At 35.9% G+C, this 24,122-nt stretch overlaps 1 protein-coding gene across 1 annotated transcript in view; it reads left to right on the forward strand.

Annotated features, from left to right (window-relative positions):
- The window catches only part of C2CD6 (C2 calcium dependent domain containing 6), a gene marked incomplete at both ends in the record, with an annotated part of 136,636 nt that overhangs the window by 21,959 nt on the left and 90,555 nt on the right, over window positions 1-24,122 (forward strand). Inside the window, 6 exon segments of the mRNA XM_079710678.1 lie at window positions 196-247; window positions 1,616-1,761; window positions 13,940-14,059; window positions 19,655-19,699; window positions 20,637-20,705; window positions 22,625-22,704. Coding sequence (XP_079566804.1) covers window positions 196-247; window positions 1,616-1,761; window positions 13,940-14,059; window positions 19,655-19,699; window positions 20,637-20,705; window positions 22,625-22,704 — 512 coding nt within the window.

Here is a 24,122-nt window from a genome sequence, read left to right on the forward strand (position 1 = left end):
TTTGAACAAATCTTGCCTATTTTTCTGCTTTCTGGTGTTTTCTGTAACTAGATATTTCTAATAAGAAAAAATATTTCTAATGAGAAAAACTAACAAAGTGAAACTTTTAAAAAAATGTAGTTTGGTGAGAGTAAAATGGAAGAAAAGTTAACTTTTAAAAATTAATTCGCTGTGTTTTTATTTTGATTGTTATAGGTTGGCTGCCTAGCCATTCATATAAAGAACTGCAAACATTTTACGCCTAAGAGTATCCTTTCTTTTGATATAAGAACCATACTGTGATCATATGTCACTGTTTCTGTTATATATTGCTGCCTTACAAAACACTCTAAGACTCAGTGGCTTAAAACATTAACCATTTTATTACCAGTCACTATCTGTATGTTCACTAGGTGGTTCTTCTGCTTCACATTATCCCAGCTGGGGCTGCAGTTCAAAAGGGCTGGGATACCTAAAACGACTCATTTACATGTCTGGTGCCTTAGTGAGAATGCCTGAATGACTGGACTTAGCTGAGATGCTGAAAGGGTTAGACCTTTCTTTCCATGTAGTCCTAGGGTCTTGTCTTTCATCATTAAACGTTTTTTTCTGCATTAATTTTGATTTTAAAATATTACATTAAAATATTGATTACTGAAGTTTTTGGTGTCCACTTAAATTTTGTACCCTGGGTAGTGCCACCCTATCCTAGTCTCAGCCCTGGTCACGACAGTTGCATGTTAAAGTAGTCACAGGACCAGGCCAGATTAAAGAGCAGAGGAAAATAAACTCCACTTTTTGATGTGGAGAGTGACAAAAGATTTTTAGTTATCTGTAATCCACCTCGATCATCATGTAAGTTAAAGAAAATATACATATCTTCTTGGATGATAATACTAATTTATTTCTAATTAATAACTATGCTTCTCAAACATTGTTTAAAGGGTTTATTTTTCTCGGTGCCTTTAAATAAGCTGAATGCTTATTATTAGATCTGTCATGGCATAAAACCAGTCTCATTATGAAGACTTGATGTTTCTTTTGTATATAAAGTGAACTATTGAAGAGAATTCTAAATAGAGAGAGTTTTGAAGATAATTAAATCATAAAACAAAATCGTTTTAATTCATGGAGTGCTATGAAAGATAAAAATACAGACCAGTATAGTATAAGTGAAGTATATAGTGAAGTGAATTACAAAGTAGAATGCTGCTTTAAATTTTGTTGTCCTAAAATTAAGAATAAATTACTCTGAAGTGACATATTTTTTGAAGTTTTAAATTTCTATGTAATTACGCTTAGAAAAAAATTTTCAAGTATGTATTGGAAATGTTTAGTCACCTTAAAAATAATATATAGGAAAATTTGCAAAAGGATTATAATGGAAATGTGAGGATAAAAATATGAGAAGTAATCTAAGGAAGAATCAACCTTCTTTTCTTACTTATATTGTACCTACCACTGATGGGCAAAAATACTATTTTAAAAGACTTTGCTTATTGTTTAATATGCTCTATAATTTCTTTCTTTATTTGATTGATTCTTAGGTTTTGGCCTGAATTGTTTAATGGATTAATTTTACAATGTGTTACTGTTCAATTGCAACAAAATTTGCTTCCTAAATATGTATTTTCAGTCTGTTTACAACATTACAGGAATTTGTTCATTCGCGTCTCTATTAACAACGTGGTGAAATGTACAAAAAAGTGTAGCTTGCTACCCCCAAACAATGAAGAGGACACTGTAATTACATTTGATGAAGTGAAATATTTTTCTGTACAGGTAATGTTAAATTTCTCTTCTAAATAAAAGAATGCATGTTTATAGTTTCAAACATTCTACACTAATAATGTCTTTTTTTTTTCAGGGGACAGGAAAGAAACAAAAGCAATGTCCTTTTATTTGATACTTTACAGTATTTTGTTTCTGTATTATAGGCTATATTGATGTTTTCAGAGTTTACTGTAGAATACCTAATCATGGTGTTCTTCTCTGAGATCTTGCTGGCGGTGATTCTGAGTGTTTATCACACATGGATGCATTTTTCTCTGTCTTAGTCTTCCCCTCCCATTTGCCCTCTTACACCTGCCTTAGTCAGCGTGGGCTACTATAACAAATTACCATAGACTGGGTGGCTTAAACAACAAACCTTTATTTCTCACCTTTCTGGAAGGTGAGAAGTTCCTTATAAGGACAGTAATCAGATTCATGAGGGCTCCATTCTCATGACCTAGTGACCTCCTAAACACACCACCTACAAATACCATCACATTGGAGATTTAGGCTTCAACATATGAATTTTGAGGGGACACAAATGTTCAGTGCATAGCACACCCTTTTTTTTTTCATCTCCTCCTTTCCCTCTCTCCTTTCTTCTTATATAGACTCTCTCTAATTACTTTCGCATGGATTAGCTTATTTAGTTTTTATAACCCTTCAAAATATATATATACTCTTATTATCATCTTTATTTTGCAGATGAGGAAACAGATACTGTAAGGTTTAAAGAACTTTCTTAAGGTCATAGAACTAGTAATTGGTGGAGCTGAGAATGCAGTCAGTCTGGCTTCAAACTGGCTTCATTAAACCACCTCTCACACCAGACCTTGCTATGCTGAGTTTGCTTCTGTTTACAGTTAAGCTTCTTAGAATCTTAAATGTATCTCAGAGTTGTCTTTAAAATGAGTGACACTATTTCATTTAGCTGTAGGATTCCTTGATTAGTCCAGTTGTTTCCTGATAGCTTTATTACATTAGTTGAGTTTTAGTGAAATCCTAAAACATTTCCTCTATACCATATATACATATATATATATTTTTTTTCAAACTTCATTTTGCTTAACTGTTGAGTATTGAAGACAGTTCTTTAAACATAGTTTTTTAAAAAAAGCATTGTTTTGCTAGAGGCAATCCATATTATTTCTTTTACTTTGCCAGTAATTTTCCTAGACTTCATTGCCAAGTTTTCAATAATTTTGTGGCTATATGTCCATTTAAATAAAACTTGAAATTAATACTGGAAAACAATATAAATTAATAGGGTGATTTTTAGCATAATCAAAATATTTTTCCTATATTTATTTTAATAGGAGCTATTAGTTTGAGTGTAATAAGAGGAGAGTTTTAGTCGAACTCTAATGGAAAGTTTGGGAATGACCTAGTAATATTTACATAGAAAACTGTACAAGCAAACAAAGACACATAAAAAAATCAAGACACATATTAATTCCAGGGAAATTAAAAAATGATACAGGGCAAGAAATACGATCATTGTAAGTATATTATTAAACCCTGAAAAATAGTTACGTATACATAATAATATAAACGCTAAGTATTATTCTAACAAAAAAATGATATATAATATACTGGAGGACTGAGGGGAAAAGAAACGTGAAAATTGTGGGAGGAGAATGTTGAGAGTGAATATTTTTCTTCCACAATAAGCAGTCAGTAGATGATATATACATGACTTCAGTGTTCATAGTAGCATTATTTACAGTAGCCAAAATATGGAAGCAACCTAAATGTCCATCAACAGATGAATGGATAAAGAAGATATATATACATACATACATATATACATGTACATACACACAATGGAATACTACTCAGCCATAAAAAAAGAATGAAATTTTACCATTTGCAGCAACATGGATGGACTTGGAGGGCATTATGCTAAGTGAAATAAGTCAGGAAAGACAAATACTGTATGATATCACTTATATGTGAGATCTAAAACATACAACAAACTAGTGAATATAACAAAAAAGAAGAAGACTCATATATACAGAGAACCAACTAGTGGTTACCAGTGGGGAGAGGGAAGGGGGAGGGGAAAATAGGGATGGGGAATTAAGAGGTACAAAATATTAGGTATAAAACAAGCTACAAGGATATATTGTACAACATGGGGAATATAGCAAATATTTTATAATAACTATAAATGGAGTATAACCTTTAAAAACGGAATCACTATATTGTACGCCTGTACTTTATATAATATTATGCATCAACTATACTTCAGTTAAAAAAATAGATAGTATCTAAAAACTAAAAAGAAAAAAACAAGTAATTAGTAACATGATCTTATGCCCCAAACCAGAGAAATCCCTTAAAAAGCTTGAAAGGTGGCTTCTGAAGAGTGAAAATTAGGTAGTGGGTTGGGTAGTGTACTAAATTATACCTGGGATCGAATATATGGAGGTATGACTGAATGACGACATAGAGAGGGTAATGCCATTAAAAGAAGAATTTATTATTTATATTTCCTGAGAAAAAGGGACACACGACACCACACCACACCACACAAGGTCCCGGAAGTTTCAGGGTGGTCAGGAGGCAGAAGACAGAAACAAGGGGAGAGCCCAAGCCAAAGCCTTTATTGGGGTTTCCTTGAGAAAGGTAATGCAGGGTGGAATTCAACAGTTTAGAATTGACTAGTCTGAATAATTCCAGCAGGTTTTGGGCTGTAGTATAGTCTCTAGTTGCCTGGTACCTGGCCCTGGGATGATTTAGGGCAGGGGAAATATTGGTTCCATGTGAGAGATAAGGAGGTGGTTAGGGCTATAGACTTGAGATTGGTTGGTTAGCCTATGAAAGATGTTCTACTATCAAGCCAAGCCCTTTGCTATCTCTAGGATCTGGCTAGCCCGGGGAGGGAAATTCTCTCCCTGGCCAGCAAGCTTTTTAAGATGTTGAAACATCCTAAAATATAGGGGAAAAAATGGTTAATACAAGTGAGAGAAAAAATATTTCTTTGATTTAGCCATTGTAAAACTATTTGACTTTTAAACTATGTACTACCTAACAAAGATAAAATAAAATTATACTGTATATACTCTAGGATTTTAATTTGCTAAAGCTTACAAAGTAGATCTAGGTTAAAAATAAAAACATACAAACCAAAAAATAAAAAGGAATAGCAAGTGGATTTAACCTAGTTTAATTGTTCTGGAAAGCTGTTGGGTAAGTGATGTTAAAACAAAACTCATATCAAAGAATGAGTAGTAGAGGATTTCTGTTCTGGCCATGCTGGAGCAGCTGATATTAGATTTACTCTTCTCTTCTAAACAACCTTAAAACTAGTAAAATACATGAAGCAACTATTTTTTGGTATTTGACAATGGGAATTTGGAGGGCTGCAATCTTTAAGAGAAGGGAAGCACAAGAGGTGAGCTCCACGTTTACAATAGCTTTCTGTCTGGCAGAAAATCTGGCACAGAGAAGTGAAACCCAAGCAGAAAGTAACAGTCTTTCTGGGTGGAGGAAGCAGAGGCTGAGCAGAGGAAACAGATGAGTTTTGGGCTGCTAAGGTGGCTGGAATTTGTAAAGCAGGGTACTAGAGAGGAGGGAGCAGCAGATAAGGAGCCCTAGAAATCTATGTAGGTTTTCCACTCAGGTTCTTGGCTGGATCCTAAAGTGTGCACGTGCAAGGGGAGTTTGTAGGAGAAATTACAGAGAACAAGTGCTGGAGAGCTGAGAGCTGAATAGAGATTTCAGAAGTCACAAATTCAGAGTCATTGGAGTCTGATGCAGCTAAAGTGGAGAGAACTTGTTGAACATTCTCAGTATTCAGTTGAGATCCCAGAAGGGCCAGGTCTTAGGAATAAGGATCATGTCCTAAGAGTAAGGGTTAAACCTACTAGGACTAAGGACAAAAAGTGAAACAGACCTATCCTCAAACTTTTTCATAGAATCAAGATGATCTTCCAGTAGTTGATTGCCTTCCAGAAAAGAACTCAGTAGTTCTTAGAGGAAGATATAAAAACCCAGAGTCTCTATTACATATCCTTCACAATGCCCATCATATAATAAAAAATTGCTATTCATAGGGAAATAAAAACAGACAATAGGGGTAAACCCACAGGTGACCAAAATGTTTGAATCTGCAGACTGGAACGTTATAACTGTCATAAATGTGTCAAAGTGGAAAAGGAGGACTAAATGGATGATCACAATGGGAATTTTGAAGAGAATGGAAACTAAAAAGAACCAAATGGAGATTCTAGATATGAAAAATATAATATTGACATGAAAAATTCATTTGAAATGTTTCAAAGCATTCTGAACAGAACAGAAGGATCTGTTAACTGAAAGACAAGTCAATAGAAATCATTCAAATTGAGGCTCAGAGAGGATAAAGATTAAAAAATGGAAGAGACCAGTGGGCAATATCACTCAATTTATAGATGTGCAATTATATGCCAGAAGGAAAGAAGAGGAAGTATTTAGAGTACTTAATATTTTAGAATTTTCTCTGCCAAACATTTTCCAAAGTCGATGAAAGACATCAATCTATAGATTCAAGAAACTCAGTGAACCTCAAGCAGAATAAGTACAAAGATGATCACACCAAAATATATCATGGTCAAACTGCGAAAAATAAAAAATAAGAAGAAAATCTTAAAGGTAGCCAGAGGGAAAAAACACATGACATTCAAGTGAACAACAGTAAGAATAACAGCATACTTCCCATCAGAAACAGTGGAGGTCAGGGACTATCCTTGGTGGTCCAGTGGTTAAGAATCTGCCTTCCAATGCAGGGGCCACGGGTTCGATCCCAGGTTGGGTGACTAAGATCCCCCATGCCACAGGGAAACTAAGTCTGTGTGCCACAACTACTGAGCCCACGTGCACTAGAGCCCGTGTGCCGCAACAAAGAGCCCGTGTACCACAACAAAAGATCCCACATGCCGCAACAAAGATCCTGCATACCTCAACTAAGACTTGACACAGCCAAATAAATTAAATAAATAAATAAAAATTTTAAAGAAGTGGAGGTCAGGTGTCAAGTGAATGCCGTCTTACAAGTGGTAAAAATACGGTCAACCTAGATTTCTAAATCCAATGAAAATATTCTCCTAAAAGACTGTGAAAGACAAAAGCTGAGGGTTTGTATCATTTTAATAAACATCAAAGGAACGTTGATCCCAAATGGAAGTCCAGATTCACAGGAAGGAATGAAGAACACTGGTAATGGTAAATATATGGGTAAAAATAAAAGACTATTGAAAAGAAGACAATAAATAAAAAGACTATTTTAGAAATGTTCTCCAAAAGACTAGACTGGTTTGTTTTTTACATATATACATTTAAATTTTTAAAATTATATATTGGAATAGTTGATTAACAATGTTGTGTTAGTTTCAGATATACAGCAAAGTGATTCAGTTATACATATACATGTATCTATTTTTCAAATTCTTTTCCCGTTTAGGTTATTACAGAATATTTCTAAATTAATTAATTAATTTTTGGCTGTGTTGGATCCTCGTTGCTGCGCGCGGGCTTTCTCTGGTTGCCGGCGAGTGGGGGCTACTATTCGTTGTGGTGCATGGGTTTCTCACTGTGGTAGATTCTCTTGTTGTGGAGCATACACTCTAGGTACGTGGGCTTCAGTAGTTGTGGCATGCGGGCTCTGTAGTTATGGCTCACGGGCTCTAGAGCACAGGCTCAGTAGTTGTGGCACACAGCCTTAGTGTCTCTTTGGGATCTCCCTGGATCAGGGAATGAACCCGTGTCCCCTACATTGGATTCTTAACCACTGCACCACCAGGGAGGTCCTTATTACAGAATATTGAGCAGCGTTCCCTGTGCTATACAGTAGGTTTTTGCTGGTTATCTATTTTTAAATATAGCAGTCCGTACATGTCAGTCCCAAACTCCCAGTCTATCCCTCCCTCCACACCCTTCCCCTGTGGTAACCATAATTTCATTCTCTAAGTCTCTGAGTCTGTTTCTGTTTTGTAAATAAGTTCATTTGTATATATATATTTTTAGATTTCACATATAAGGGAAATCATAATGATATTTGTCTTTCTCACTTCATTTAGTATGATAATCTCCAGGTCCATCCATGTTGCCACAAATGGCATTATTTCATTCTTTTTAATGGCTGAGTAATATTCCATTGTATGTATGTACTACATCTTCTTTATCCATTCCTTCATCACTGGACATTTAGGTTGCTTCCATGTCTTGGCTATTGTAAACAGCACTGCAGTGAACATTGGCATGCATGTATCCTTTCGAATATTTGTTTTTCTCTGGATATATGCCCAGGAGTGGGATTGCTGGATCATATGGTAGCTCTATTTTTAGTTTTTTAAGGAACCTCCATACTGTTCTCCATAATGGCTGTACCGATTTACATTCCCACCAACAGTGCAAGAGGGTTCCCTTTTCTCCACACCCTCTCCAGCATTTACTGTCTGTAGACTTTTTGATGATGGCCATTGTGACTGGTTTGAGGTGATACCTCATTGTAGTTTTGATTTGCATTTCTCTAATAATTAGCGATGTTGAGCATTTTTCATGTGCCTCTTGGCCATCTGTTTGTCTTCTTTGGAGAAATGTCTGTTTAGGTCTTCTGCCCAGTTTTTTGATTGGACTCTTTGCTTTTTTGTTATGGAGCTGCATGAGCTGTTTGTAAATTTTGGAGATTGATCCCTTGTCAGTCTCATCGTTTGTAAATATTTTCTTCCATTCTGTGGGTTGTCTTTTCATTTTGTTTATGGTTTCCTTTGATGTGCAAAAGCTTTTGAGTTTAATTATATCCCATTTCTTTATTTTTGGTTTTATTTCCATTACTCTAAGAGACGGATTAAAAAAGATAATTTTTGTGATTTATGTCAAAGAGAGTTCTGCCTATTTTTTCCTCTAAGAGTTTTATAGGATCCAGTCTTACATTTAGGTCTTTAATTCATTTTGAGTTTATTTTTGTTTATGGTGTTAGAGAATGTCCTAATTTCATTTTTTTTACATGTAGCTGTCTAGTTTTCCCAGCACCATTTATTACAGAGACTATCTTTTCTCCACTGTATAATCTTGCCTCCTTTGTCATAGATTAATTGAACATAGGTGCATGCATTTATTTCTGGACTTTCTATCATGTTCCATTGATCTATATTTCTGTTTTTGTGCCAGTACCATCTTTACTATCATTACTATGAATTTGTTTTTGGGTCAATTGCCCATCTCCACTTCCCTTAGTTCTTGTTCCTTCATCTAGGGTTTTATCTTCTTCCTTCATCTGGGACATATTCCTCTGCTGTCTCATTTTATCTTTCTTTCTGTGATTGTGGTTTCCATTCCACAGGCTGCAGGGTGTAGTTCTTCTCGCCTCTGCTCTCTGCCCCCTGGTCGTTGAGGCTGTCTAAGAGGCTTGTGCAGGCCTCCTGGTGGGAGGGCCTGGTTCCTGCCTGCTGGTAGGTGGAGCTGGGTCTTGTCCCTCTGGTGGGCAGGGCCATGTCAAGGTGTGTGTTTACCCACAGCTCTGTGCTCAGGAAGACTTTAAGCAGCCTGTCTGCTGATGAGTGGGGCTGTGTTCCTGCCCTGTTGATTGTTTGGCCTGGGGCATCACAGCACTGGAGCCTACAGGCTGTTGGGTGGGGTCGAAGACTAAAGTGTTTCAAAAAATTAATGGTGATGAATGGTAGCATTTATAGCATTTGTAGAAGTGAAATATATAAGAATAGTACAAAGGATGAGTACTGTAAATGGAATCATGCTATTGTACATGATATGGTATAATTTTAATTCAAGATATACTGCAGTATGTTAAGGATGCATATTTTAACCCCTAGAGCAACCATGAAAAATAATACAAAAATGTATTAGAAAAGAAGAAAGCAGTCCTTACTGTGTCTATTTGTTGGAGAGAAGTTACCTATAAATTTTTCACCTCTGAAAATTGAGTATCTTTTTCTCCTTTTGTGTGTGTGTATGTTTCTTTTTTTTTTGTATTTAAAAAAATTAACTCTGATGTATCTGTATTTGGATTTTTCCGTTTATGCTATTGGGATTTGTTGGTCTGCTTAAACTAGATTGTTGCTGTTCATCAGTTCTGAAAAGTTCTAAGCCATTATCTCTTCAGTACTGTCTCTCTGTCCCATTTTCTTTTTTTTTTTTTTTTTTTTTTTTTTTTTTGCGGTCCACGGGCCTCTCACTGTTGTGGCTTTTCCCGTTGCGGAGCACAGGCTCCAGACGCGCAGGCTCAGCGGCCATGGCTCACGGGCCCAGCCGCTCCACGGCATGTGGGATCTTCCCGGACCGGGGCACGAACCCGCGTCCCCTGCATCGGCAGGCGGACTCTCAACCATTGCGCCACCAGGGAAGCCCTGTCCCATTTTCTTGATCCTTTATTTTCTTTCCTGGAACTTTAACATATGTTAGATGTTCTTACACTATTGCACTGTTGTCCATGTCTTTTAACTTTTTTTCAATGTTTTCCATCACTCTGTCTCTCTTTGCATTCTGAATAATTCCTTTGATCTGTATTCCAGTTCACTAATTCTCATATGTTGCAGTGAATCTGTGGTTGAGTCCATACACTGTTTTTATTCAATTATTTTAGTTTTCATTTCCACAAGTTCTATTTAGTTTTTTGTTCAAACTTGCTAAATGACTTCTAAAGTTTCCTGGTCCTGGGCTATATTTTCAGCTTGTCTTTTATTCCTTTAAATAAAGTAAGCATAGTTCTTTAAAATTCCAATACTTCAAGCTTTTATGGTCTATTTTTCCTGATCTCATTCGTGGTGCTTCGTTTCCTTGCTGTCTTAATTATTGCTGACTTTGGTATGCTCATTTTCCTTGGAAAATTATATGTGGACCGTTTTTGAGATCTAGGGTGAAAGTAGCACTTCTAAGGAATACTCGTGTTTGCTTCTAAGGCATACCAAATATTTAAAGAAGAATTAATAGCAGTCTTTCTCACATTCTTCCAAAATATAAAAGAGAAGGGAGCATATCCAAACTCATGTTACAAGGCCAACATTACTGTGATACCAAAACCAGACAAGGACACTACAAGAAAATTCCAGGCTAATATCCCTGATGAACATGGTTGCAAAAATCCTCAACAAATGATTGGCAGACCAAATTCAGCAATACATTAAAAGAATCATACATGTTACATTAATATGATTAAGTAGGATTTTTTCCAGGGATGCAGGGGTAGTTCAACATCTGCAAATCAGTCTATATTATATACCACATTAATAAAAAGGATAAAAATTACATGATCATCTCAATAGATGCAGTCAAAATTCAACATCCATTCATGACAAAAACTCTCAAAAAGTGGGTAAAAAAGGAATGTACCTCAACATAATGAAGGCCATATGTGAAAAACCCACAGCTAATACTATACTCAATGGTGAAAAACTGAAAGCTTTTCCTCTAAGATTAGGAACAAAACAAGGATGCCCACTCTTGCCACTTTATTCAACATGATAATGGAAGTCCTAGCTGGAGCAGTTAGGAAGGAAAAATGAAAGGCATCCAGATTAGAAAGGAAGAAGAAAAACTGTCTCTATTTGCAGATGACATGATCTTATATATAGAAAAATCTAGACTCCACACACACAAAAAAACCTGTTAGAACTAATAAATTGAGTAAAATTGCAGGATACAAAATCAATATACAAAACCAATTGCATTTCTATACACTAATAACAAACTGTCAGAAAGAAAAATAAAGTCTCATTTACAATTGCATCAAAAAGAATAAAATACCTAGGGATAAATTTAATCAAGGGGGTGAAAGACCTGTACACTGAAAACTATAAGACATTGATAAAAGAATTTGAAGAAGACACAAATGGATAGGTATTCCATGCTTATGAATTGGAAGAATTAATGCTGTTAAAATGTTCATACTACCTAAAGCAATGCAATCTCTATCAAAATTCCAATGGCACTTTTTACAGAAATAGGAAAACAATCCTAAATTTTGTTGGAACCACAAAAGACCCCAAATAACCAAAGCAATCTTGAGAAAGATTAAAACTAGAGGCATCACACTTCCTGATTTCAAACTATATTACAAAACTATAGTAATCAATATGCTATTGGCATAAAAAGAGACACGTAGCTCAAAGGAACAGAATAGAGAGCCCAAAAATAAACCCACATATATATGGTCAATTAATTTATGATAAAGGAGCCAAGAATATACAGTGGGGAAAGGGCAGTTTCTTCAGTAAATGGTGTTGGGGAAACTGGACAGCCACAGGCAAAAGAATGAAACTGGACCACTATCTTATACCATACACAAAAAGAAACTCAAAATAGATTAAAAAGTTGAACATAAGACATGAAACCATAAAATTTCTTGAAGAAAACATAGGAGGTAATTCCTTGACACTGGTCTTAGCAATGATTTTTCTTGGATTTGACCCCCAAAGCAAAGGCAACAAAAGCAAAAATAAACAAGTGGGACTAATTAAACTAAAAAGCTTTTGTACGGCTGAGGAAGCCATCAACAAAATGAAAATGTAACCTACAGAATGCAGTAAAATATTTGCAAATCATATATCTGATAAGAGGTTAATGTCCAAAATATATAAAGTACTACAACTCAGTAGGAAAAAAAAACCCAAACCAATTAAAAAATGGGTAGAGGATCTGAATAGACATTCTTCCAAAGAAAACATACAAATGGCTAACAGGTCCATGAAAAGGTACTCAACATCAGTAATCATCAGAGAAATGCAAATCAAAACCACAGTGAGATATCACCCCACACCTGGTAAAATGTTGGTGAGGACGTGGAGAAGAGGGAACACTTGTGCACTGTTGGTAGAAATATAAATTGTTGCAGCCACTGTGGAAAAAAATATGGAGGTTCCTCAAAAAATTAAAACTAGAACTACCAGATGATCTAGCAATTCCTCCTCTGGGTATTTATCCAAAGAAAATGAAATCACGCTCTCAAAAAGGTATCTGCACCCTCATGTTCATCGCAGAATTTACAACAGCCAAGACGTGGAAACAACCTAAGTGTCCATCCACAGTGAATGGATTAGAAAAATGTGGTATATATACACAATGAAATCTTATTCAGCCGTAAAAAAGAAAAAACCCTGCCATTTGCAACAACGTGGTTGGATTTGGGCATTATGCTAAGTGAAATAAGTCAGACAGAGAAAGACAAATATGGTATGATCATTTATATGGACAATCTAAAAAAATAAAATGAGGGAATTCCCTGGCGGTCCAGGGATTAGGACTCTGTGCTTTCACTGCTGAGGACATGGGTTCAATCCCTGGTCAGGGAACTAAGATCCTGCAAGCTGTGTGGTGCAGCCAAAAAAAAAAAAAAAAAGAAGGGAAAAAAAATGAACTCAAAGAGAACAAATAGATTGGTGGTTGCCAGAGGTGGGGTTTGGGGGTGGGTGAAATGGATGAAGGTGGTCAAAATGTGCAAACTTCCAGTTATAAGATAAATAGTTAAATAAGTCCTTGAGATTTAATGTACAGCATGATGACTGTAGTTAACAATAATGTATTATATATTTGAAAGTTGCTAAGAGAGTAGATCTTAAAAGTTCTCATCACAAGAAAATAATTGTAACTGTGTAATGATGGATATTACCTAAACTTACAGTGATAATCATTTTATAATTTATACAAATATCAAATCATTATGTTGTACAGCTAAAAGTAATACAATGTGATATGTCAATATCTCAATTAAAAAATGTTTTTAAACGCACCTAGAATATTAGGGTGGGGAGGCATGAGATTTATTTCAAATTAGCAAAAGAATATATGAACTTTAAAGGACTTATAATAATGGTATTGTGTTACAAAGCTCAAGGTTGGAAGAGAGTTTCAAGCTGAGACAATGATATACACTTTATCAAAAAGTAAAAGAAAAAAGACAGAAAAGGATGTTGGATGTCTTTTGGTATTAAATGTTTGGATTACCTAGATTATTTGGGTTGGATATTGGTTACTGGACTACCTTTGATAATGTAGTTTCAGTAGAGTATTTAGGCTAAACTTCTGAGTAGAGTTAAGAAGAGAGTGTATAGGCAATGGGTGTTTCCAAAAAATGAGTGTTTCCAAAAAATGGTTGTTTCAAAAAGTGTATTTTATGGATGTATTTGTTCAGAAATTATATCTGAAACTCAGACTGAAAATGTAATGCTTCTTTTCATATGTATTTTGTATCAAGGTTCCCCGACGTCAAGATGATGAGAAGAATAATATTTACTTAGAACTAATGCAACATGACGGTACAAAATATCTTCTCTTATTAGGGAGTGTTCAGGTACATCTTTATGAAGTAATTCAGGTATGTATCAAAATTTTTTTCACCTTGGTATCACATTGTCCAGTTGGTGTTTGTTGTTAAGATTTATCTGTACCTGATGGACTCCTTTTGCTTATTATCTGTGTTAATGTGCTTAGTAAACTCATGTGCTTAGTAAACAATATCTTCCTCTGGCTCAAAAAAAAAGTTAGTTTGTAACAGCATAATTTTTTTAAATTTTTATTGCAGTATAATTGCCTTACAATATTGTGTTAGTTTCTACTGTACAGCAAAGTGAATCAGCAATATGTATACATATATCCCTTCTTTTTTATACTTCCCTTCCATTTAGGTCACCACAGAGCACTGAGTAGAGTTCCCTGTGCTATACAGTAGGCTCTCACCAGTTATCTATTTTATACATAGTATCAATAATGTATGTATGTCAGTCCCAATCTCCCAACTCATCCCATCCCCCACCCGTTTTCCCCTTGGTATCCTTACCTTTGTTCTCTATGTTTTTAAAAATTTATTTTCTGGAAGGGCAATGATACAACCTAAAAGACTAAGCATGCTTGTTTGTTTGTTTCATTTTGTTTTCTGAGATGTTTCTAAACGAGACCCAAACCACAGACTCTCTTAATTGTGAGCACCAGTTTCACTTCAGTTCTTTTATCTTTAGCTGGGCTGCTTGCAGCCTGCCCTGTGCATGTGTCAGCCAAAGTTTTAGGCAGAGTTTATACACAGATTCTGTGGTTCCTTCTCTCTCGCTGTCTACTGCCGCCTGCCCTTTCCTCCAAGAAAAGATAATGATTCTTCTGAACTTTGTATTTAATATTCTCTTGCTCTTTTCATAGTTTTACCACTTAATGTAAGTTACAAAAAATAGTATCTTTTGTGTTTCTAAATATATTATGTTTCTAAGATGAATACACTTAATTTCATTAGCTAATACTCATTTTTTCACTGCTGTATACGTTCCATGTGAGAGTATTCCCCAGTTTATTTATCTATAATGTTTGTTTTTTTTTTGCTGTACGCGGGCCTCTCACTGTTGCGGCCCCTCCCGTTGCAGAGCACAGGCTCCGGACGCGCAGGCTCAGCGGCCATGGCTCACGGGCCCAGCCACTCCGTGGCATGTGGGATCTTCCCGGACCGGGGCATGAACCGGCGTCCCCTGTGTCAGCAGGCAGACTCTCAACCACTGTGCCACCAGGGAAGCCCTATCTATAATTTTTTAATGGATATTTTGATTGTTTTCTGTTTTTTACTATTGTGCACATTGCTGCAGTGAATTTTTTTGAACATATCTTCCAGTGCGTATCTGCAGAAAGTCTCTACATGAATTGCCCTCGATGAGTCTCTATGATGAATTGCTACATCGTAGGTAGAGACCATGTTATTTATTTATCAGAGTTATCAGAGAAAGAAATTTTGGTTATTTATGGATTTCCCCCCAAAGCCTTACGATTTTAGCTGTGGTATGCTGCCTCTGTGTATTATCTGTCAGAATTCTTCTACAGGCACTTTTACCTTAATTAAATATTACATCATTTTCCTTATTAGAATTTCTCAGTTACCCCCTTTTGGTCACAACTCAGATCCCAGAAGTACAAAGTTTACCATGAGGACTTTGGTCTTTTTTTTTTTTTTTTTTTTTGATGCACTTTTATTGGCTTGATGTTGGCTTGGGCTGATAGTTCTATAATAATATTTAAGCATCTGGACATCAGACAATAGAGGAAGATAAGAACTATGAGACAAATGTTTTGCATTTAGTTTGTATCCAGCCCTATTCAAACTAGGCCTAATGGGAGAATAAGTCCCATGGATGAGTTTGGCCCACCTTAAATAGCCAAGTGACCTTTTTTAAAACTTTTATTTTGAGATAATTATAGATTCACAGGCAGCTGAAAGAAATAATACAGCATGATCCTATGTACTCATTTTCCCCCTGATGGTAACATCTTTCAAAACTATGGTAAGTATCACAACCAAACTACAGAACGTTGCCATCTATACAAGGATCCCTTATGTTGCCCTTTTATAGCTACACCCACTTCCTTCCTGCCCTTACCCTTCCTTAACAGTTGGTTACCACCAGTCTGTTCTTCATTTCTGTAATTTTCTCAGTTCAAGGATGTTATATAAATGGAATCATACATTATGTAACCTTTTAGGATTGGCGTGTTTTCACTTAGCATGATTCTCTGGAGAATCTTACAGGTTACCTCATGTATCCATAGTTCATTCCTTTCTGTTGTTGAGTAGTACTTCATGGTGTGAATGTACCACAATTTGCTTAAATATTTGCCCATTGGAGGACATCTGGACTGTTTCCAGTTTTTGGTGGTTATGAATAAGTTACTATATTCACAGGTTTTTGCGTGAATATAGTGTTCGCTTCTCAGATAAATTTCTGGGTTATAAGGTAGTTTGTGTGTACCGTTTTTAAAGAAACTGCCAAACTGTTTTCCGTAGTGGCTGTGCCATTGTACATTCCCACCAGAAATGTGTGAATGATCCAGTTTCTCAGCATCCTCATCAGGATTTGGTAGTGTCACTATTCTTTATTTTAGCCATTCTGATGGCTGTGTAGTGTTATTGTGGTATTAATTTGCAGTTCCCTAACAGCTAATAATGTTGAACATCTTTTTAGGAGGGCCTTTTTTTTATTCTGGTTTTATTGAGATGTAATTTACATGCAGCACTTTACAAGTTTAAGGTATTCAGCATAATGATTTGGCTTACATACCTGATGAAATGATTACCACAATAAGTTTTATGAATATCCATCATCTCATATAGACAAAACGCTAAAGAAATAGAGAAAAAAATTTTTTATGATGAGCAGAACTCTTAGGGTTTACTCCCTTAATAACTTTCGTGTAACATGCCATGGTGTTCATTGTTTTTATCATGTTGTACACTACATCTCTAGTACTTATTTATCTTGTAACTAGAAGTTTGTACCCTTTGACTGCCTTGATAACTTAAAAGGCCTTTTACAATTTATGATGGTAGTCAACAAATTTATGCTTATCTCTTTGGTCTCTAAAGCTTGAGCTGTATCATTTGCTATTTGGGTCACATGCAGGGATAGATTATAGACCACTTGATTATAGAACTACTAGCCATGGTAGAAATCCTCATGCAGATTGGTAAAATCTAGTGCTTGGTTGAGTTGGAAAGACCTGATGATAAGACCCAAACTACAGATCATGTTTGGAAACATGGGAGGGCCATCTGATTGTACAACAATTATCTCACTTGTATACTTGGAAAGTACACGTATATTGTTTATGATTACCAATTGGTATCAATTGCTTTCTGAATATAATTGGCCTGATTTTGGAGGACAAATATGCTGAATTGAATTAAATAAATCACATAATAGGTTTTATATAACTTTATTAAAAAAAAGTAATTGGGGCTTCCCTGGTTGCACAGTGGTTAAGAATCCACCTGCCAATGCAGGGGACACGGGTTAGAGCCCTGGTCTGGGAAGATCCCACATGCCGCAGGGCAACTAAGCCCGTGCACCACAACTACTGAGCCCGCGTGCCACAACTACTGAAGCCTATGCGCCTAGAGCCCGTGCTCCGCAACAAGAGAAGCCACCGCAATGAGAAGCCCACGCACTGCAACTAAGAGTAGCCCCCACTCACTGCAACTAGAGAAAGCCCATGCACAGCAACGAAGACCCAATGCAGCCAAAAAACAAAAAAAGTAATTGGTCTGTACTTGTATCATTAATCCCTTGTTCCTTCCTATCCCTGATACATTTTGGATTTCTTTGAGACTCTGGGAGAAACCAGAAACATCAGCTAATTGTTAAGGTCTGGGGTCCCATTAAGGCATATAAGTATATTGGAGTTTATAATATTTCTGTATTGATTATAGAAGGGAATGTAATGTTAATTTTGGAATGAATTGCAATACCATTTGTGTTCATTGGTTTGGCTATATGATCCATAGCAGATGAGCCTAAGACTAGGTGATAAATTCAACAATTAGAAAGATTGATAGCTACTGTAATTATTTGAGAAAGGCAATAGAAAATTCAAAGGTGTGGAAGATTGTTAGAGTAATGCCCCCTAAAGAATCATGCCTCCCAGTATCTATACCTTTGAGTAGTCTACAGTGCTCCCCACCCCGACTACTGCGTTTAGCCATGTAACTTGCTTTGGATGGAGCAGAATCAAATTCAGGACAGGGAACCAAGTAGCTCATTGTCACACATTGAAACTCATCAGTGGAGCTGGGTGAAGGCAAGCCTAAAACTCAGTGGATTTGGATGAGTTAGATGCACATTCAGGATGAACATTTAATTGGCTCCAATGAAGACTCAATTGGGTAGATCTCAGTGGGACCGTCAGAAATAACTCAAAGACATTTACAGTAGTTAAAAGTATGACTAAAAGTTTACTTATATATGTGGGAGATGAATCAGTAGGTTGAGTTTTCCATCAAAAGCAGAGACACCATTTTTAAAAGAGAAGAGAAGAAAAAGGCAGTCTTGGAACAGTAAGATGTTTCCCCACTCCCCACTTTGGGGAAAGGGAAGCTTTAAAAAGCAAGAAGCTATAAAGAGCATGTTGACAGGATCATTAAGGAGATCAATTTCAATTACTTATGAATTTTCTGAGAAATCTTGTGACTTTATATGAAGAATATATATTGTATGCTAATTTTATGTGATGTCTGTCATTGTACCACCACCTGTTATTTTCCTCATTATAATGCCTCACCAGGAACTGAGAGGACAGGTGTTAAATAAGTTCTTGTGGATTGCTATGTTTTGGGGGTTCAGAGGACATGTAGACCAGATGCCAAAATTTTCACTAAATGAGAATTAGTGACCAGAATGTCTGAAAGACATTCCAGAGAGCATGAGCCTTAGAAGAGGAAAACTTTTTATCTGTATAATAAGATAATAAATAATAAGATCTGGAAGCAATAGAAGAGAGTATGGAGGATGCTACCCCACCGCCTAACCTTGAGATATGTGGGCCTTCACTTGAGGAGTCTGTAATGGAAGCGGCATCCTTAGTGGTGAGGCAGGTCTGAGCTAAAGAAAGCTGGAAATGTTTAGTGGAGCAGTTAAAGATGTAAGGTTGCTTGTCAACCATGGAATAGGGGTTCCATGAGCCACAGTGGAAAATGCTGGAAAGAAAGAGAACCATTGAATGTTGGATTAGATGGGAGGACTCATAGCACAGCAGAGATGATCAGAGATGGTGACCAAGGATACCAAATGTTTCCCTGGTTAAAAAGATCCCAACAGTCCCCAAGAGATGAGAAAAACACTCAGTTCTGTCATGAGTCAGCCTATCGTGTAGATTCATGTTTAACCCCTCAGAAGGAGTGCAGGCCTGGCAGTTCCTCTAAGTATAAGCAGCAGGAACATTTTTCTTTAAAACATAAATGTAAATATTAACATTTACTTCTGGTACAACCTGGAATTTTTATTTTCTTCCAAACATTCATTATTTTTGTATTTTAGCTATTAAATTTATATGTGCATTAAACATCATTACCGATTTTTAAAAATTTATAAAATGATTTAGATAATATACAAGAGACTACATCAGTGATTCTATATTTAAGAATTTTATTGTTTGTTACTTTTTCTAGAAAGGGTGCTTTACTGAAGAACTCCGAATGTTGAATAAAAACACAGTAAGAACTTTACTGAAACTTCCAAAGCTTTGTGCACACACTTAACATTTCATGTAACTTTATTCTGATATTGTTTTTATTCTTTTGTTACCCTACCAGTCACTGTTTGAACTAATGGAAATATATTAAATAAAAAGTATAATATTTGCTCACAATCTTCATCTCCACCGTTTTTTAAAATGCTGCTATCTTACTGCTAAATGGTGAACACAGAAATTAGAAATCACTGGGTAAGAGAGGAAAATGCCTCTGGCTGCTTCTTTGCATAGCCTTAGGATCCTCACATACTGAATTGAGGAAATATTATTTTCCTCCTTAAGGAGTTTCTAAAGAGTTGTTTACAGTTCTTACTTGAATTCCTTTTTAAGTACTTAAAAATTATTATCTTGATTAATTGATCATCTACTCAGAGAGGCTTCTTCTGCCAATAGCCAGATCGGGGATAGGAAACATAAAAAACAGAATGATGGACATTTGAGGGCATAACCTCTGACACCCTCCTTCATTTCACATATGAGCCAGCTGTGGTTCAGAGAGATGAAATCACTTGTCTAAATCAAAATTTTATCTGAAAATGGAAGTGGAGATGGGAAAAGTGTGAATAAATACTTAAAAATATTATATACATGGATATGAATACATATATACATATGTATATATGTATCTCTGTATAATTCTATTAACAATTGTAAATTGATATTTTCCATATTTTAATCATGTAATACTCCTTAACTTTAACGTAAGGTTTTTAACATTTCAGGAATGCCATAGATTCTTCTATAGGAGTTACTTGTGTAAATTTTTTTTTTTAATCAAGAGATTCATGCTTTGGTTTTTCTAAGTTATAGATTTGTGAGGTAAAAATATCACTTGTTATCACCTCTCCATTAAAATATCTTTCTGATCAAACAATAAAATAAATTTGGCACATGTTTAGTTTATCTGCAGGGCAGAAGTGGAATTTATGTTCTCCTATGGAAACTTTGGTTATGGATTTTCACATCAGGTTAGTTTCCCTCTTTTAAAAATAATTCTACTGCAGCTCTTCAGTTAAATCATCCTCCTGAGCCTCTATCCTTTCCAGTTTGATAAAATCTTTAAAATATTTTTAAAAGAACACCATTTTTCTCTAGCCTAAAGAAAAATGAAACTTTACCATTGTTTGTTTATACATTTTTAAATAATGAGATTTTATTCAAACTGTCTTTATTATAATACTTTTGTGTGTGTGTACACATACAATTACATAATTGAAAACAAAATTAAGTATTCAAGAAATGAATGTGGATTTTTATATCTAAAAATAATCATTAAAATAGAGTCATTGGGGACTTCCCCGGTGGCGCAGTGGTTGAGAGTCTACCTGCCGATGCAGGGGACAAGGGTTCGTGCCCCGGTCTGGGAGGATCCCACATGCCGCAGAGCGGCTGGGCCCGTGAGCCATGGCCACTGGGCCTGTGCGTCTGGAGCCTGTGCTCCGCGGGGGGAGAGGCCACAACAGTGAGAGGCCCGCGTACCACAAAAAAAAAAAAAAAAAAAAAAAAAAATAGAGTCATTGATGTTATTCAGATATTTTGTACTTTAATCACATATAATCCTTTCTCCCCATGATTATTTCAACATCATCCCTTCTTGATTCATCAAGAGAGTAATATGCCCAAAGAAGGTATCTTCCTAGGTTTAGCCTGCCCCTTTAAATTTACTACATATATCCATGTTGCAGAGAAAATTTTTGTACATTAACCTATATCCTTTTCTTTCATTATGTCCTCAGGCCGGATTCCTAGAATGGAAATCATTGTCAGTAATGGCCTTTTCAAGGAATTGTTCTAGAAAAATTGTACCAACATATATTCTTACCAAGTGTTTGAAAGAAATCTTGATATCCCTGGGTACTGTCACAGCTTTGGGACATTTATAAATTCAGTCCCATTAGTACTGCAGTTATATAGGAGAAATGACCCGTATACTTTACATATAATCTTTAATTTTCAGTTTTTGCTATTTTTCATATTCTTGGCTGTTTTTTAATTAGGAATTGAGAGTCGGTACATCAGTCTTATTAAATAAGTCTACTGCTGTGTGTTAACAGGGAAATCCCTGTAAAATGTATTTTTAAATTTTGCCTGTGGTATATCATAATGTTTTTAAATACATTTTGAATCACAGGTAAGTAATATATTGATGAAAGCCACTGACACAAGCTTTTTTTCTTTTTCCCCTTTCTGCTTTGATTTTTCTTTCTTTTCATTTTGCCTATTTTCTTATCATAAATTAGACCTTAAAGGGATCACTAATCAGTCCTAAACTGTGTCACAAAAGGCTTAGTCCTTTTTGTGACGTAGTTTATGAGTACCAAGTTCAGAGATAGGTATTGTATCTGGATATAACATGTAACAACCCCATTCTTAGGGAGATAGATCCTTTTCAAATAAGACTGGGCAAATACTGTATTGTTTTATGTAGGTGGACTCTACTAAAAACTAGGAACAAAGGCATTGTAAGGAAAAGAGTGGGAAATTTAATAAAAGTTCTATTTGATTTTATGTCCATGAACTTTTCAGTAACATAGTCCTCTACTTACCTATCATGATAATGTATAAAGAGGACTTGCACTGGAGGAGATAAAGTTGCATTCAAATGTTGGCTCTCATGCCTATTGGGTAACCCTTGAACAATTACTGATCTTCAGTATTATCTGTAAAATAGGCATAGTTATCTACCTCATAGGATTATTAGGATGATTAAATAATATTAAAGATGCAAAATTCTTGGCAGATACTTAGTGCTCAATGTTAATTCTTTCTTCCTCTCTTAATTCCTTTCCTCTTTATATATATAATTTAAGTCCTGGGAGATAGTAGTATTAGGATGAACTGGAATTGTAACTAAACAGTGTTAATATATACTTATTATTTTCCTCAGTTAAAACCTCTTCAGGAAATTATTAAGCCATCTATGTTTATGAATATTGCACCACCTCCAGAAAGAACAGACCCTGTGACGTAAGTGTTAAAGTCTTATTAACACAGTTATATCATGTGGCATTTAAAATATGTAATCCATTTGATGGAGAATTTTGGTTGTCTTAAGACATGGCCAGAATGAACTAGACTCCAAGATAAAGAAAGCAGTGAATTGTTTTGTTTAAGGGGGAAGATATTTTGAGTTTCTGGGTGTAGCCCTGGAGAGAGGAGTTGAGGAAGTCTGGAGATAAGAAGAGAAGGGTTGCCAACTTCGTGGCTGAAGGAGGGAAGGGAGGGGAAGCCTAACGAGGAAAGTTGGCCAGTGAGATGTTCCTTTTGCAGAAAGAGGTGAGGAACTTTTAAGATCAAGATGCCTAATAGTTGCCAGTTTTCTGCTCTGCAGTATGGTAGCATTACCCCCCACTTCCACACACTCCAGTTGTTATTTCCAAATTTTCAGCAAAAAGCCTATGGTCAAAAAAATGCAATTAGCAGGCCAAAAGTAACTTAACATATAGTATGTCGATTAGTCTTGCAATTTCAACAGTAGAAATAGATCAAAGAAAAATGAGCACCTGAAAGAGAGAGATTTAATCTGTGGTGCTATCCAAGAATAAGGAATGGAAAATACTTGAAATGAGATTGAGGAAATTAGGTATAGAATAGGAAATTATAATCTTAAGTGCTGATTTCCTATCAGCACTGGGTATTATTAAAAATAAATTTTGTCCATTTGGTATTGGTGATTTGTTGAAATAGCAAAGTTTAATGTTTTTCTTATGTTTATTGATTATTATTTCCTTATTTATCCATTGATTCAATAAACATTTATTGAATGTTTGCTATACCCCCAAGGCACTAAAAATATGAAGACAAATGAGGCTTGGTCCCTGCCCTCAAGTAGCTCATGGTTTAATGCAAAGGTAACATGTAAAAACAATAAGATAATACAAATGAGATGGAGCCCTTCTAGAGGTTAACATAGAGGTCTGTGGGACACAGCCAAGGGGCTTCCCATACTTCTTGGGGGAGTTAGGAGGAACGTATTATCAAGTAAGGATCCACAAAAGAAAGAGTGCTCGATGTAAGACTTGAAAAATGAGTAGTGGTGCATCAGGTTGATTTTGTAAGGGTGAGGAGACACATTCCCCAGAGAAGGCACATAAGTAAAAGGTGGGAGCCCTAAGAGGCTGTGTTATAATGGGGAACAGTGAGTAGTTTGTTGTGGGTTGCAAAGCGCATAGGAGCAAGGAAAGGAGCAATGGGAGATGAGCTGAAGCATTTTGATGAGCGGGCAAGATATGGTGGTCAAGAGGTCAGGCTCTAGAGTCCAGACCACATGGACTCTGCCAGGTACTAGCTGTGTGACCTTGGGCAAGTTACTTCGGCTCTTTGTGCTTCATCTATTGAATGGGATAAAAATAACAACTACCCAATTGTGTTATTGTAATGATTAA

The sequence above is a fragment of the Hyperoodon ampullatus genome (assembly GCF_949752795.1).
Source record: "Hyperoodon ampullatus genome assembly, chromosome: 8".
Classification (NCBI taxonomy): Eukaryota; Metazoa; Chordata; class Mammalia; order Artiodactyla; family Ziphiidae; genus Hyperoodon; species Hyperoodon ampullatus.